An 18,046-nucleotide genomic window follows, 5' to 3' on the forward strand; every position below is an offset into this window, starting at 1 on the left:
ATTTGAGGAACCTCTTTCTACTAGAACTGATATGTCAAGCATTATATGGCCTAGAAGGTTCATAACTAGTCCAGAGCATGGAGACAGATTATGCAGACGAGATTGGACAAAAGTCAAGTGTTTACTTTCAACCAAAGTTTGCTGCAAAAAACACAAGTGTTGGTGGTTAGGGCTGCGTTTTTCACTATAAAATTCAGTTAAAAGTGAGCACCTGTCTTCTGTCCACTCTCGTTTGCATTGTGCATTTCTTCATGCTTAACTCTGAAGGTACATGGCAGTCAGCGTGGTGTTGGCATTACTGCAGCGTGATTAAGGAGTACATATGCAGACTGTTAAATCTTGTTATGACGAAATTAAAGGAGCTGTGCGATTTGCCTGTTATTTTCGGTATTTTGTTGTAGCTGCAACGGGCATTTAGTGCAAATATTAGGCACTGTACTTAAAAAGATGCTGAACAGAATTTTTGCTGCCAAGATTTTCAGTCAAATCTTTTAACCTTTTTAACCTTTTAACCTTTTTAACCTCTTTTTTAACCTTGAGATTTCTGTAGTTCACACAGCTAAGGGGCATTTAGCACAGGTACGCAGTAACAGATAAGAAGCCCTTTAAAAAGTTGATTGTGCTATACTGAACTGTTAACTCAATTATATCATGTGCTAAAGCTATATCTCAAGGGGAGGTATTTGCAAGGGCTGTCCTCCCCAGCCTGAACATAATAAAAGTCCGGACTCCCTTAACCCCTGCCCCCCCTTTATTTATGCCAATGATATTACTATAGGGCTCTATACTAGCTGCATACTAGAATATGGCGTGTTTAATAATAAATATGAATATTTATTTGATGTTTAAACGATTTTTTAGACTGCGGGAGTCATTAGGAACATGCATGTGCTCCGAAAACACCCATAGCAACCCTACAGTATAGCATTTTTTTTCGGCTCCGAAGACACTTAAGCTTGCTTCAGAGCATCATTTTTTCTGCTCCAGAATCTGCTCCAAAAAGCAAAATGTCCCTTTTATCACTGAGTAAAAAATCACTTCCATCATTGGGGTTCTCACAATCAATACGAACAGCACCGGCAGGGAACAATACTCCCGGCTAGGTTAGTGCACCAGTGCTTATCAGAAAAGTGGCATTGACTGAGTAGAGTTTTAATGTTTTTGTTAGTTTTTCCAATATTTGTTGAGCATGCCTCTAAAGCAAACAGCGGACAAAATAACATCTTACAGGCATGTGCCCTGCGGCCATGCATACTGTTTGCATTGGCTGCGTGCTGTTTGCAGCGAGAGAATTGTGGCACACAAGCAGGCGCATGGGGTGCCATCCAGCCTTGCGCACATTGCTGGAGCATGTGGAAATTTTGATTATGTGTAAAGTGCAATATGCACAGAAACCATGGACGAAAGGGAGGAAGCAAACAGGATTAGCGCTCACTCTCAACTGAAAATTTTTATCAGAAAGGAAACAGTAAATATCTGGACTTATCACAACCATGGCACCGAAATAATCTCCAACTAAAATACAGAAAAGGCGCACCTCACGCGTGGTGAAGATGTACCAACTCGGTCAAAGTGCCATTTTAATTGGGAGTTCTTAACTGCTAAATTCATTGCACACTGTCTCAAATCTTTGTCCCAGACATTGGCCCAGAGTTTCGTTTCCTAAAAAACTTTGTTCATTACATTCCACAAAAAGCAAATTTTACCTCGGTAAAATGCACTTTTAAATGCATTTAAATACATTAGTTTCTATAGGGATTTTTGAGGAAAATTTCATTTTGGTATTGTATCCATTAATTTGTTATAAACCATCTGGTTAATGAAGTTTAACAGTATTGTTTTATACTCCTTAGAAGAAACTTCTTTGTATTCTCTTTCCTTCTCACATCTATCTTGTGTCAAATCTTCTCGGTGTTTTCTTGTGTGGGTGTTTATGTGCATTTAAAATAATGCCGACATTTAAAATAATGCTGTGAATTGAAAGTGCTTTAATTTTATCTAATGCTTTTGTAGGGAAGAAATTCAAATAATTTGTTTCCTTGCTACTTGTCAAATGCAGCTTCTGAGTGGTTGCCGGGAAGCCGATTCCAAGGTGCACGTCCTTTTGGCTGAATGTTTCGGCGAACTGGGGGCAATAGACCCTGGCAGGTAAGGAGCATCAGGGGTAGAATAGCTGCGCCATGCTGAGCAAGTACTGGAAAATTTATTGAAATTGTGACACGCTACGCTGAAATACCCAACCAGCCTCAAAATTTTCTCGCAATAATTTTAGCTAGAAATGTAAGCCATGTTAACCACTGGAGTTTTGGCGTCATCATAAAATTAAGTCGAGATGCCTAGAACCTAACTCTATCGCAGGGTAAAAAAGGGGTGGACTGTGGTTCTAAAATTTCTTGGCCTAGTTCTGTCACGTAAAGAAGCATGTTTAACCCACTTTGGCCTCAGTACACCTGTGCCTTGTGGAAAAGTGTACTAGATTTAGAACGGGTTGTTAGTATCAGCTGTCACAAGACACAGGACATTGTGCATGCTTCTTATAAATAATCATGAGTACTAATATGATTGCTGACATCTAAAAAAAGCTACTGGCAATCATTTGGAAATATGTATTTTGTTTCTGCTGCCTTGAGAAACAGTAAACAAGAGCATACGCCTTTTTATTTTTTCACCACCCCCACTAGCTTCTGCTTTACAAATGTCAAATCTTAGTAATCGCGAAGTTTGTCAGACAACATTAGCATTTGCAGTGCTTATCATATGACTTGACATGTGCGGCAAATGCCAATGTGACTGTCCAGATTGTCCACAATGGCACCATAAGGCTTGTCCTGAGGAATGTGGCTCGATTCGATCTGAACAGGTTGGGCTTCAGATCTCTCGTTAAGGAAGTTTTGTGAGTGAATGAATGAATTAAGGAACACCGAGTGAACGTAAGATCAACCCTAACTGATCTATCATTTGCTGTGTGTTGCTTTCAGGCATTGAACCATATAGTTTAATTTTTAGTCTTTTATCTTAGAGTTAATTGCTAATAAGCAGGAGTAAAAATTGAACCGGAAAATTCTGAAAAACTCGACTTTGTGCTACTGTACATGTCTGGATCACGTTTCTAATGTAACATGATGCATTTGCTTGTGCTGATAATCATACACAACATAAAAAAGTCTCAGCTTTGCTTCAAAGGTGAAGCAATGGTCACCATAGCAACAAATTGAAAGGTCACGCGCAGAATGGAAAGCAGATCGAAATGTGCCCCGCGTTTCTCACGCACAAATGACGCAGGGAACGTACTCACAGGTAAAGATGCACGCAAATAAGCATCTCAGTTGTTACTTCGCTGTGTCCGAAAGCATGCTCTTTTCACAAACGAAATCTACAATGATTGCAGGAACCTTTGTACACCCAGTAACTATAACATAATTGTTTCAGGTAAAGCCCGAGGCTATCCAAGACGTACGATCCTCCCCTCCTTGCCACTGCGAAATAAGGGCCAGTGAGGGAGCGTCGCTTCCCTTCTCTAAGTGGTGCTAAGTACGCGTGGGAGATTAAAGCGGGCGCCGCCGCACAGTGTGGCGACGCATGCTCATTGCGCCATCTGGCTGGTAATGCTGAAAACACAATTCCCCTCCAGATGCCCGTCAGCAGCTGTAAGTGGTATTATAAATAGCTTGCCTTTTGAACGTTGAAGGACGTTTCTCGGTGGCGCAGTGGTTGCAATGCCTCGCATTCACGATTCAGAGGACTCAAGTTAGATAGCGCGTGCCGGAGTCTTTTTCTGTGTGTTTTTTTCCTTGCATTTTCATATATATAGATACGTATGCATATACAGTGAATGACGCCGAAGCCGACGGCAAAATCCAGCCGAGAATGTCCATATAATTGCTATTGCAATAAAAGAAAGCTAGCATTGTATATTATAAGCTAGCATTGATATGTTCTCTCCCTACTATTGTTGCTGGAATGTTTTTTCAGGTTGGAACTGGAGCTTCTGAACACTGAAGAGGCAGTTGCCGTCCACAGTGGAGTCGATGACAAGAGCTTTGCAGTTGACCTGCTTCAGCGCTTATGCCGGTCATACCTTGCTGCTGAAGATAGCAGAGTTCAGGTGAACAGAACTAGTAAATTTGAATATAATGATTGGCAAAAAAAATGCAAGGAGTTTGTCCGACTGGTTCAGGAATGGCACATGTAGCAGTTCACAATCTGCAGTGATTACCTGTGCATTAAGACCCTTTGTTGCTTTGTTGCTGTTGAGCAATTGCATCCTGAATTATCTGCAGGGCTAGCTGCTGTTTATGCAGGGCGAAACGCAGGAACGCTTGTGTGCATGGGTTTATGTGTGCATTATAGAACCACAGATTGCGTTGGCAGCCTGTTGGGCTCCGTTGCATGCACACGTCTGAGCCAAGACGACACATTGGAGCATTACATCCAGTTTATTGGCATCACCTATCAAGTACTCCTGTATGTTAACATGCATGTGCACACAGCCAGCTTTCAGACAACCCTATACCAGCTTCTGCTTGGGAAATATCCGGCGGAGCAAGTTTTTTTATTGTGTTCAATGCACTTAGTAATATGTAAGCATTCTAGCTCAGCCGTAATATCTCTCTAGAGGGGATTGTAGGGTTATGTGTCTAATGACTTTTAAATGCAGTTCTCATTAATCAATGTACATACACTCCTCACTTGTATATTTGTGAAGCAAATGCTCTCAAGAAGGCTAATAATAATAAAATAGGCTTAGGAGCATACTGAGTAAATAAAAAATCTCCTAAACAGGAATACTACATAAATAGGGCGCATTTTCCTGGTGTCTTCAGGTTCCTTGGTAAAGTTTGTACACATTCATACATTCTGGTTTCATTTAATGAAAGTCTAGTGTATATATGGTTTGCTGGCACAAAAAAGTGCAAGTTACACATGCTTATGTGTTACCAAATCTTTTGTTGCTATCTTAGGACTGTTCTTCATATGCCATTCAAGAGGTCCTAAAGATTTACAAATGTAACGAGATTAAATCTACACTCGGACGAAATTTGTGGAAGAGTTTTTCTCCCGAAGTGCAGGAGATCTTCACTCCAATGCTCAGTTCAAGGTATGGTTTTCATCTTAGTTTGTTTGTTTGTCTGTTTATTTCAAGTGATCATAAGTAGTTGCTACCATTTCCTGAAAGTCATCTGTTTCAGTATTCAGCTATGAATTTGCATAGTATTCAATATTTTAAGGTCATGTTTCTCTAAATTCAAGGATTTCTTTGTTTCAATGCTTTTGCTTATAATTTCCTTCATACATGTCTGCTATGTATGTTTTTTTTTACTTGTGAGAAGCATGCAGAGCTGCTTTTACAATATTGAAAAAATTTCAGTAAACCTTCAATTTTATGTGCTCGTTTCAGGTACATCATGTCAAACAGTGCCTCTGTGGAGTACCCACACCCATTGTTTGGTACTAGTTATGCACAGAACTTCCGGGACTGGTTGGCAAACTGGACGCTTGACCTTCTGGACAAGGTTTGACAACTTTTTATTGTTTACGAATTCCTGCTTATTGTGCATTAACCTTGAACCCCTAAGCATGGTCTGTGTTTATCCTAGTCTCCGCCAGTAGCATTAAGGATGACTCCTACTTAATCGTATCACATTTTCCTTCTTCTCTGACAATTCATGTGCACCAGGTTTTTTAAATCATTAGGTTCTAGCTTTGGGCAATGGCGAACATTACTATATTAGCAGTTTACCTTTACTTGTTTTGCTTTCAAAACTGTTGAGTACTATATCTGGCCTTCATGGACATTAAAGGAAGCACTCTACTGGTCTATCGCTGGTCCAGAAAGTTGTTTGTTTATTCAGAAAAGTATTTGCACCCTTCACTTTGTGTTAGTGCCACAGCTTGCATGTAAATATGCAGTTGAAGGAGGACAAGGCTCTCAAGGTGTTTAGGGCATGCTCCCTGGTCTTCAAGAACGACTCCAACCTGGCTTTGTTCCTCTTGCCACGGGTTCTGGTGTGTGTCCTCGCTGTCACGGATGCTGCTGGCAGGGAGCAGGTGCGCCCTTCATGTGTGCTAAATGTTTAAAAAACTTTTTTAAATTCTTATTTGAATTTGTTGAAGCTTGCTGAATTTATGTATATTTCTGTGCTGGTTTCAAATACGCAATTGTTTTTTCTGTGCAATATGCAGTTTTCAAAACACTTCATGTGCTTTTTCCTTGATGAGATTTTCGCTAAACTGAGAGAATGGCGAGAATTACGAAGTAGTCAGTAGCCACAGTAATCACAATAATGTGCGATGAGAACCGTATACAAGAAAGCAGAAACGGATGCCCTATGCCAATTTGAACAAAAGTTGTACCACATATGTTAAACATTGTGAGTGAAATCATGTATTCACCTAGACTTGCTCATGCATGCTAAGTTGCAATGACTTTGTCCTACATTACACCCAGCATGTATATTATAATGCAGTCTTTTTATTCCCACAGGTAATGACTGAAGTGCTGGCAGTTCTGCAGCATTGTGAGCAAACGGACGACAATTCTGGCTTGTTGCACCTCTGCTCTCAAACCATCTTCTCTATACTTGACTACTTAGCTGTGCGTGCCAAGATGTTCAGAAACTCCACAGCTCCTGGGACATCATCAGCATCACGTATGTACAAAGTACGCCTCCAAAGGGATTGTGCAGCCGAGGCCACTCACATAAATGTTTAACTAAGTGCCATTGGTATGGAGATTGCTAGTTTTCTCTCATTTAGTACTGCTAATTTAGGGGCATTATATTACATGTTGGCGCACTTACAACTACACAAGCAGCTGAGCTGAACATCATGTTACTGGTCGTTTACAAAGATCTTCATACAAAGACTGTAGTTTGGCAAATGAAGTTAAAACAAGAAAATTCAGAAAACTCATATTAGTAGATTGTGCTTGAGACAGGCAATATGTTAGTGAAGTTGACAACTTAGTTCATATAGCTACTACATCATTCTCTCTAGAGGAGAGTAAACTCTATTTTCCATTACATAAAACTTATATAGTACAAAATACTTGGTCCTATTTTCTCTTTCTCCATCTTTTTTTTTTTCATTGTTTCAATTTTTCTGTTCACAGATTTGTGCTTGCATTTTTGTTCATTCCTGAGCCCATTATGTTGTCTTCTTGTTTGTATGGGGACTTGGTGGCCTAATGGTATTGCATTAAGTGATAGTGACAGGGCTTGTAAATCTACATTCGGTGTTGCAGCGGCAGTGGCAGTGCTCAGTGATGAAGAGGCATCCTTTGTGGCTCGCATCCCGCAAGACCTCCTGGCACGCGTGTCATTCAACTGCCAGGCCTACACACGTGCTCTGTTTCACCTGGAGTCGTACCTCCATGACCACCCGGAGCGTGTGCAAGAGAATCTGCAGTTGCTTCTGGTCAGCCTGCTGTTTTTTCGAACATCTCTAACTTGCAGACAGCAGTTTCTTAAATGCAGCAGCACTTACAGTAGCAGTTTTTAACGGACGTTGCTTTGAAGATTTGTAGCATTAGCACTAGTTACTTTTTTGTCCCTCAGTGTGTGTATTACATGGCGATTCATAGTCAGCATTGCAAAACTAGGTGCATTGTGCAACGCCATCTACATGGAGTTTCTCTAAATGTTTCTTTTATACTTCGAGAATTAGTAGTAGAAGGCTAACAAAAGTAACAACAAAAATTTGTAGTAAAAGCACTTGTTTTGAACCTAATGTCAGTGACAATGCAAAGCAGGGTTTCATGATCACTACAAGGAATAATGCCACATTCACTTGAAATGTAGCTTAAAACTTGATTTAATTGCCACAAAGTAATTTTAAAGACGATAGTCTTTTTCGCGAACCTTCAACGTAAAAATTTTGGTCCATCTGTCTGTCTGTACATTTGTCTGTTTGTCAAACTTTAACGGTACCCTAAACGGCATTAAAGTGAACAAATGAAACTCCAAACGGCCAACCCCATCCACATCGCCCACCAATATTGCTCAAGGTTCAACGTTCATACTTGTGCGATTGTCAATTAAAAAGCAATTATAGCGCATATCTGAGGCACCATAATGACACGTCAATATTATGTATGTATTTTTTTACTAGAAAGGGCATATATAAGTAATTTTAAGGATCGTAGCCTTTATAACGCTGTGCTGGCCATACAACGCTTGCACGAAACGGCAAGTGTTTTTTAACGCTTTGCTAAGACGACACGGTGATGGCACCTACCCGTCGCCTTGCATTCTACAGCTTATCACCTCAGAGACAGGCGCGCCCCATTTTCCAGGATGACTGCCAGATAGCGCTCATGTCTCACGTGTGACGTGACTTGATGCGCTCGTTCCCTTCGCTGCACTCTCGAGGCACTCTAACGCAGCGCCTGCAGAATACTATTCACTGATTTTCTTGCGCAGAACATCAAATAAAAGTTTTATTCACACTCTCCAGATGCAAGGCTCGTCTTTCGACGACATTTGCGGTGTAACATGCAGATACGGGGACAATTTTTTTATGTGTATGTTGTAAGCAGGGTTGTGCAAATACTAGAACTTCCGAATATCTTTTCAATACTGTTAGCTATCTGATTCGACTTGCACTGATATTTGATCGTTCGAAGTGTTCAAACTTTTCAAAGACAAATAACGTCGGTGTCCGATTGGCAGGAGCCCCTTTGGATTTTTAATATGCTTTACCACTTAACACTCTAGCACTGCGTTAAAGATGCCTTTTGGAAGTAAGGGCTCACTTAATGTCATTTTAGACCTGAACTTTGAGCAGAAAGCCCGAAAGATCGGATACCAAAGACTTTTAGCATTCAAAATTTTAGATGTTTTGATATATTGACTTTTACAAGGCAGATTTGGAACTACAGACTCAAAGAAAAGCTCATCTTTGTCCTCCAGATCATTTTGGGCTTCCACAGAGTAGTAGAGGCTGAGGAAACAGTGTCTATATGCTTTTCAGTGTTGTCGACACCGCTTTGTTTGCGACAAATCATGTAAATAAATACGATTCGGCCTCTGCATTGTCTCATGCTTGATAAGACACCATCTTGCCAGTACTAGATCAACCTAGCCACAGAAAAAAAAAAGGCTTTTTTGTTTCTATCTCATAAGAATATGCTTGGCAATTCTCTCCAACTTTTTTTCTGTAATTTTCCTTCAAAGCATTAAAACAATATTCTATAAATATTGAAAAAAATATTCTATTTGATTCACACTCAAACCTCTATTACTTGAATTCGCTTTGCACCTACAATTTTGCTTTTTAAAAGCCCTAAGAAGCATTCCAGCCATAGTAAATGTTATTCCTAATTGTGGTTCTAACCTTGTGTCATCTTTATAGTTGTGCCTTTTGGTCAACATTTGTGTAGGCATTGGCACAGCATGCCTGCTCTCTTGACCGTGGGTTTCTTCTCATGAATTACAGAAAGTTTATGTGGCGCTTGACGAGCCCGACGGCGTTGCTGGTGTAGCTGCAGTTCGTAATAGTCGGCCATCTTTGGAAGACCAAATCATTGAGCACCAGGCAATGGGTGAGCTCACTGTTGGTGACCTAGCACCGCTTTGCTTGCTAAATGTATTCATGATGCAGATGCTGCACTTTGTCTTTTGGCTGATGAAAGCCACAACATGCAAGCAGTTCTCTCTGTGTGAATCGAAAACTGTTGGTATGCTATACATACTAAGACCACTTGACTCATAGCAAACAACATATGTACACATTAATTACAGAAAAAATTCAAGTAAAGCTCTTTGTCTGTGCTTTATTGTACACACATTGCAGCCATTTTCCGTCAATGCAGTGGTGGTTCGAACACCTACAGTCTTTCAAAGTTTGGTGTGTTTATGCTTGCTGCAATCTGCCATTGAAACAGTAGACCCTCATTAAATGGAACCTAGGTTCCAGTTAATGAGAGGAAAAATAGGTTCCACTCAACAGGAGTTTTTTTCACTGAGAGATGAACAGGGGGGCAGAATACAAGCACTAAACCAATGATGTTTATATTATTTATTTATTTTGCCCTGAGGGCCAAATGGCATTACAGAGGAGGGTGGGTTATTTACAAAAAAAAAAAAAGATGCAAATGAACAAAAAGCTGTGGATACGGTTAGATCATACAAATAAGTCTCTTACAAATACAATCTCTGCTAATACATTATATATTAACACATTTTAGCTAATACAGCACAAAACCTAATTATACAATGTTAGCTATTGCAACAAAAAGACCTTATAATACAATGTTACTCAAGTTTTCATCGCTAATAGCAACAATGTCACCGGGAAGTCTATTCCACTCTTTTGATGTACGAGGCAAAAATGAATTGAAGAAAGTTTTTGTGTTGCATGAAGAGTTATCGACTTTGTGATGGTGGTCAATGCGGCAGTATATGTGCTGTGGGTGAAGAAGTAGTTGGTTATGCAAGAAGGGATGATGATATATCTGGTGAAAATATACGGGAGACTTTTTTGCGAAACGTTAAAGAAGAGAGTGCTAGGGAAGTTTTCATGATTTAAATGCTTGTGGTTATGTTATAATTAGACAATATAAAACGAACGAAGTTATTCTGAACAAGTTCAAGGGAAGTTACCAGATTAATATAGGTGGGGTCCCACGGGGCTGTAGCATATTCTAGCTTAAAGCGTATTAGTGTTTTATAAAGCTGCAGTTTTAAGCCATATGGAACGTTAAAAAAGTTATGTCGTAAGTAGCCAAGCATGTAGTTAGCATCGTTAATAATGTATTCAATATGAGGTGACCAGTTGAGATTAGTTGTTATGTGAACTGCAAGATACTTTTCATGCACGGCGATACACTTGAGGACAGGCAACCACACTCACACAACCATTTATTCTCCGTGCCACATGTCAACTCTCCGCGTCTCGCCTCCCCCCTTCCTGCACGCACCTTTACTGTTCACGTGACACTCGTGCGCCACTTTGTTCCCCAACCGTCAACTTCACCCAACCCCCCGGCACTCACTCTCATTCACAGAATACAGAGGAACGTTATTAAGATAGTAAAAGAGGTGAGGTAGTGGATGTTTTGATACATGGAGGAGTTTCCACTTGTTAATGTTTAGGTCCATTAGCCATTTTTCACACCAGTTCTATATAACGGTCAGTCTGCAATGAGTTAATGTAATTATCGCTAGTAATTTCTCGAAAAATAACACAGTCCTCAGCACAGAGATGAATGTTAGATGATACTACCGATGACAGGTCATTAATATAAAAGAGGAACAACAGGGGGCCTAAGATGGACCCTTGTGGAATGCTGGAATGAACTTCACAAATTATGACCATTTGTAGTAACGAATTGTGGTCTGTTAGTGAGAAATCATTCAATCCACATCAGTAGGTTACCGTCAAGATTTAGTTGGTGTAGTTTGTAAAGTAGCAGTCAATGGCAAACCTTGTCAAAAGCTTTTGAAAAATCTATAAATATACAGTCGGCATGGGATGATTTATCAAGAGTCTGATGTAAGTGAAGAGTGAATGATATTAACTGTGTTTAACATAACTATGTTTTACAGAAGCCATGTTGTGCTGACGTGAAGGTAGTCGTTTCATTTAAGCTGCAGTACTGTTTATAAAAGATTTACGTTTATCTACTGCATACCTGGCAAATGGTTTCAGCACTCTAAGCTTTGCTTGTTTGCCATTAAGAAATACTCGGCATTTTAAGGTGCTGTGGCAGTTTTGCAGTCCCGAAAGCTTGCGCCAGTGGTGTGAGAACACGAGTACCTTGCGTTGCTGCGCAGGGAAGCTGCAGGATGCTCTCGCATGTTACGAGCGAGCACTACGACTGCCCACGTCTCAAGCGTCTCACCATCAGGGGCTGCTCAGTTGCCTCCTGTGCCTCGACCAACCCAGCACAGCACTCACACATGCCTCGGGGCTGCTCGCAGAGAGGTACCCACAATATAGATGTTGTCTGATCTCAACATTATGCCTCAGAGCCAGTGAGATTGCTTCACAACCTCTCCCAAGGGCTTTATAATATTGTGCAGTGATTTACTTTTATTATTTTGTGAAGCATGGACAGGTTTTTTTCTGTAGTACACTAAATGTCAAGTTAAGTGACAACAATATATGCTTTGGGCAGTGCCTATCTACACAAATTGCAGGGATTGTACCTAATGTGTACATGTGCATTTCCATGAAGTCATTAGCATGTCACTCTGTGCATCTTTTGTGAGAGTAGTGAGATTTAAAAAAAACATAAGCAAATGCCTGTATTTGTGTGGAGAAATACCGCATATAATTTCTCACTCATAAAAACACTATGGCATTGCGATAACTTTAATAGAGACAATGCAACAACATGAAAAACTGATATCCATTCATATTGACCTCTCATAGGCAGTTATGGACAGTTTAAAACTTTATAACCCTAAACAGCATGCAGTTCGTTTAGTATAGGTTATTGTTTGATGATAATACTTTGTATTTTTCCAGCCTTAGAGGAAAATTATTTGAATTTTAATCCCAAGATGTATGCATACTCTGAGGATCTGGCATCATCTGATAGCTTACTGTTTCTGCTCAATCATACCTCAGAGCCCTTGAAAAAGGTGCCCTTTCAGTTAAAATGAATTGGTTAATTGCTAAGCTCTTATTCTAACATTTATGCACATCAGTTACACACTGTATGTTTCAGCTCAGTTCAGGACCAGCTTTGATGTACATATGCTATCACTAATTATGTATTACAATGCACTGTCTGCGATAGTGCAGTAGCAACTTTGTGAGGAAGTGTTCAGTTCATGAAAAAAGGAATAAAGAAAAAGAGAGTGCGTGGTCATAAACAAAGCTCTAAAGTAAAGCTGTGCGAATAGCAAAATTTTGGGTGCGAAGTGAATTCAAATATTGAAGTGTAAGTGTGAATTGAATAGTTTTTTAATTATTTTGTCTTTAATATTTCTAGAATTTCTTTCTAGTACTTTGAAGCAAAACTGCAAAAAAAAATGTTGGAGGAGATTCCTTAGCATATTTGTTGTGTATCAACATAACATGGTTTATTATGCTTAGTTACATCGAGAGAGCAGTGACAGAGACATTGAGCATAGCTTCACTCCAGCTCCCCAAGTCCAAGCCTGACTGAGTCCCCATCTGCCAGAACATGCGCTACATACTCCCAAGGCGGCAGTGCCATCTACCCGAGAACTTGACAACTGCCTACACAGCAATATTCTTATTAACATAGCAACATGACAGCATTTTTTTTTTTACTAGGTTAATTCAGTGCTGGTGGGGTGCTGGAGGCTGAATTGTATTTATGTACATGATTGGGTGAAGTGTTGCTAACGACACTTTACACATGAAAAGCACACATATGCTATTTTGTCAGCCTCCCCTATTCTTTCAACTTCTGTGAAAGCTCAACTGATGTGACGGGCAAGGGTGTGCTTCGCCCCGCCGCGGTGGTCTAGTGGCTAAGGTACTTGGCTGCTGACCCGCACGTCGCGGGTTCGAATCCCGGCTGCGGCCGCTGCATTTCCGATGGAGGCGGAAATGTTGTAGGCCCGTGTACTCAGATTTGGGTGCACGTTAAAAGAACCCAGGTGCTCTATGTTTCCGGAGCTCTCCACTACGGCGTCTCTCATAATCATATGGTGGTTTTGGGAAGTTAAACACCACATATCAATCAAATCAAGGGTGTGCTTCCTTCGAGTCCGGTTTACCAAATCTGCCCCATAGATGTTAATATTTAAGAACATCTGGAATTTCGCATGCTAAAAATCTTCTTCTGATTTTTCAGACATCTTGGCCAAGTTTCAGGTCCAAAAGAGTATTAACTGAGGCCTCACCTCTGCCACATTTAAAGAAAAATTTTCATTTAGTAATACTGTCAATTTCGTCAGGGATTTTCACAGGAGTGCGTTTGCAAAAATACTAACATTGTGTTACACATTCACAAAATTATGCAATAAGTATATAGGGTTACAAAAACTATCAATAAGACATGATAGTCAGTGTTGACTTATGTTATTAAGGAGTGCAAAAAGGTAATGTATGAACACTTTGTGTCAGTTACATAAAATGTGCTGCAAAAGAACATGACAAAAAAAGAAAAGCAAGCGCGTAAAATAAAAATGGTAACTGTACCAGGTTACATTACAAATATAAAACATATAGTTAAGATGGACAGTCATAAATGAAATAGTGATAGTGTTGCTAATGTGTTGCTGATATCATGCCTTTGCCAGCAAGTTTTCACAAATTTGTCAACAGGGGGTTTTGTGCCCACTGTCTGATAAAATGTTCCATTCCCAACAAGCCCGCGGAAAGAATGATAAACTAAATGTGTTATCGGTGCAAAAGTATTCTTGGAGAGTGAGGTTATACTTATGATGGGCTTTACTGAAAGTGTTGCAGGATTAATGCAGGTGTTTGAATCTATTTTAGTTCTGTTATGCAGGATGACGTACAAAAATTTGAGTCTGAACAGCATTGCACGGCTAGCTGACACGGGAAGGTCGAGCTCTGATAACAGGGGGGGCACCATATGGAGAAATGGGTGGGCCGGAGCCCCGACAAAATTTCTGCGTGATCCCCCTTTGCCCCCCTTCCCCCAAAGCAAGCCTAGTCAAAACATACTACACATATTCCCTGCCTCCATGCCCCCCATGAAGTAACTCAGCTGTCATGGTACCCCCAGAAAAAAAATTCTGCTACCCCTGTCTGATGGCATCTGCATAAGCGAGTCGTTGCATCTGTATCTGTTACAGATAAAATGCACGGCTTTTCGTTGTACAGCCTCAATTGTAGTTATGTGATTTTGAGTAGGCGGAAACCATGCCACACTCGCATATTTTGAGAAATGGTGTATAATCGCCACATAGGCCAAAAGCTTGGCTTCCCTTGTAGAGTACCACAAGGCCCGTTTTGAAAACATTACCTTTCCTATTGCTTTGCTTGTGACGTGTTTTACAAGTGCCAACCATCCTAAATCCGGTGATGTGACTATGCCCAAGTACTTATTCTGAGTGACGGTGTTAAGGATGATATTATCATAGCCATACAGAAAAGTAAGTTGGGATTACTTTTTAGTCAACGTCATCACAACTGCTTTATCAAAATTGATGGCCACTTGCCAGCTCTTAAACCATTGCGCTAACAAAGCAAAGTCCTTGTTAACTTGTTAAGACTAATTCGATCTTGCTGGCTTCGTATTTCTTTATACAGGACACAGTCATCTGTAATCAACCTATTATTTTATTGAACCTGACAAGTTACATTGTTTATAAACAGAAGGAATAGAATAGAGGTCAATACGAAACCCTGAGCTACTCCAGAGAGTAGCGGCTTAATTTCAAAAGTGCTGGCTTCTAGCTGAACAACTGGCGACGGTTCATAGCACTTGATTCAACAAAAGCAGGCCCATCCCCTAATATATGTTTATGCTTTACAAGAATTTTAGCATGGCAGACAACATCGAAGGCTTTTGAGAAGTCTAGGAAGATCATATCTATTTGTGTCTCAGACGGTCATTAATTCCTTTAGCAAAATTATGCATGATTTCAACAAGTTGTATAATGGTGGACAGACCAGCCCTGAAGCCATGTTGATAAGGTTGGAGAGCCCTGTTTGCTTTGATGAACTCAGTAACAGCCTTTCATATAATATGCTCCAAAAATTTTCAGCAAATACATGTGAGAGAAATAGGCCTTTAATTCGACTGTAAAAAAGCATCATCAGATTTTTAGACTGGTAGTTTTTTAGCAATTTCCTATTTGTTTGGCATGCAATTTTCTGAAACTGACTTGTTGTAGGGAAGGCACAAGTTCTTGCTTACAGTCTCGGTGTAGCGTTTCAGGATGCAGTTCACATCATCTCCACGTTGGAACCAGTGTTTTCTTAGGTTAATACATTTGCGATCGTAGCAGAGCCTGAAAGGCAGCTTTGTCGCCATACGAGTGTGTGGTGGGGTGAAGCATAAAATTTGAAGGGGCTATTGATAATTAGACATCGACTGTACTTGTCATCACGAAGTTTGAATAGTAAAAATTTTAATGCGAATCGAATAGAATAGCAAACACTATTCAAGAAACATTCGAAATTTTGAATATTTGCACACCCTACTTTAAAGTAAAATTTCATGCATTTACAAAATCTGCATTGTACTTTGTGATTGATGTAGTGAACAGAAATTGGCAAACTCAGAAATTGACGAAATCACAAGTTTTTGTGCTTCATTAATGCGGATAATTCCTAAGTGATTCTGCAGTGATAACGCTGCATAAACAACAGGTTTAGTTCAATAGTTTCTAAGCATTTTTCCACTTTTTAGGTTCGTATTGCTTGAAATTAATAATTGCAGATGTAAATGGTAAACACAAAAACTGCACATTTGATTGTCTTCAGGTGAGGCTCATGCTGCACTGTGTAATATTTCCTTTGAACTTACGTCTGCTTCTTTACGAAAGAAGGGATCTTTTTGTTTGTTACATTGTTAGGAGTGACTGGCTACCAGACATAATTGAGTACCAAGCGGAAGCTGCCTGGAGACTTTGCAACTGGGACTTGCTTGAGAAGTTTTTGCATACTCAGGTCTGTTTGTTGCTTCTTGCTTGTTTTAGGTCATATAGGTGCACTAGTTTCAAACATGAAAACTTGTATATGCATGTAAGATAACGCATACAGCAGATGGAGTGCCACTGATTTTTCCCATTTTGCTTCTCCATTTAGAAACACACTGCCTTCACAAATGCCATGCTGTTTAGAGTGTGTGAAAATGTTCCATTTGCCCTAATGTTATATTACTGTCAATCACATGACAACTGTATTGCCAGCAAATTTTATGCCACTATTATGGTAAAACTAGGAGCACAGGATGTCAGGAAAAATTTAAACACTGTGAAAGGCAAAGAGAAGTGTTGCAGAGCCCACACAACGATCAACTTACTTGACAAAGCATCAACTACTGGAGTGAATGGAGTGGAAATGGATTTCTTTTCTCTCTCTCTCAAATAGTTTGATTGCTAGGCTTGAAAATAAATGCAGTGTTTCTTAATATGTAATGCACTTGTTATATTCTACTGCAATGTATGTATAAATGTGCATCTTTCACAAGCAACATCTGTATAACTTAAGCTTAACAAGACCCGCACATTCTTATAAAACTTCGTTGTAATTTTGCTAGCAATAAGATACTAAATCATCAAAATTTTCTGCTAGCAATTGATCATCCGAGATAATCCTGCACTATTTTTGCCTCTGAGGTGTACATGATATGTAAGGTTTGTGTGTACATTTGGCAACCTCCCTAATGCTCATAGATTAGCATTGGAAATTGAAACATGCTATTGTCTTCATCTCTCTCTTTTCCTTTGTGCCAACACCGCACACTTTTTTTCAAAGAGATATAGAATTTAGTTTCATGTATGCACATGAATGTACACACAGGGTTATATATTACTGTTATGTAACTACGAGCGATTCATCAGACTGCAGTGTAGAGCAGAAATTACTGAGCATGCCTGAAGGCAGTTGGTAAGAAACATATGCTCAGATATATATTACTGTTCGAGTTCATGTGCATTGCACAAAACTGTACATATTGGGTGGTGAATCACATTTGTGAAGCAGTATCCAGGAGTGCAACAGCTACGCCAATTGTGCCAGTTTGATACAATTCCGAATTTTGGTGCCGAGCTGTGCCAAAACCATAAAATTTGCTTAAATTGCGCCATGCTGTGCCAAAATGCCCGACCAGCCTCAAAGTTTTCTCAGTTGTGCCAATTTCAGTGAGAAACGGTGGCCACGTTGGCTATCTGCATGCAGTTTGCATCAGCAATCAATCCAAGCACGCAGACCCTGACCCTAAACCACAGTGTAAAATATATTCCCATTAGGTTAGGACGCTCGCGACATGCGATCGACCAGATAAAATAACATCGCCACCAGCTCGCCGTCTGTTCGCTGCGGATATCAGCGGAACGACGCAACTTAAAAACAAAAAAGCATTGCTGTAGCCGTCAATGCCCTAGTGAGCAAACGTGGCTATGGCGTGTTAGCAACTGAAGCTAGA

The 18,046-nt window shown here is 40.0% G+C and overlaps 1 protein-coding gene across 1 annotated transcript in view; it reads left to right on the forward strand.

Annotated features, from left to right (window-relative positions):
* mei-41 (ATR serine/threonine kinase meiotic 41) overlaps window positions 1–18,046 on the forward strand; it is an 80,522-nt gene that overhangs the window by 22,831 nt on the left and 39,645 nt on the right. The window contains exons 15-24 of the mRNA XM_075865171.1: window positions 2,060–2,148; window positions 3,973–4,105; window positions 4,962–5,098; window positions 5,399–5,513; window positions 5,911–6,048; window positions 6,485–6,650; window positions 7,244–7,416; window positions 9,436–9,541; window positions 11,775–11,925; window positions 16,473–16,566. Of these exons, the coding sequence (XP_075721286.1) occupies window positions 2,060–2,148; window positions 3,973–4,105; window positions 4,962–5,098; window positions 5,399–5,513; window positions 5,911–6,048; window positions 6,485–6,650; window positions 7,244–7,416; window positions 9,436–9,541; window positions 11,775–11,925; window positions 16,473–16,566 (1,302 nt within the window). The remainder of the gene's footprint in view (window positions 1–2,059; window positions 2,149–3,972; window positions 4,106–4,961; window positions 5,099–5,398; window positions 5,514–5,910; window positions 6,049–6,484; window positions 6,651–7,243; window positions 7,417–9,435; window positions 9,542–11,774; window positions 11,926–16,472; window positions 16,567–18,046) is intronic.

The sequence above is a fragment of the Rhipicephalus microplus genome, chromosome 1, assembly GCF_043290135.1.
Source record: "Rhipicephalus microplus isolate Deutch F79 chromosome 1, USDA_Rmic, whole genome shotgun sequence".
In the NCBI taxonomy this organism is placed as follows: domain Eukaryota; kingdom Metazoa; phylum Arthropoda; class Arachnida; order Ixodida; family Ixodidae; genus Rhipicephalus; species Rhipicephalus microplus.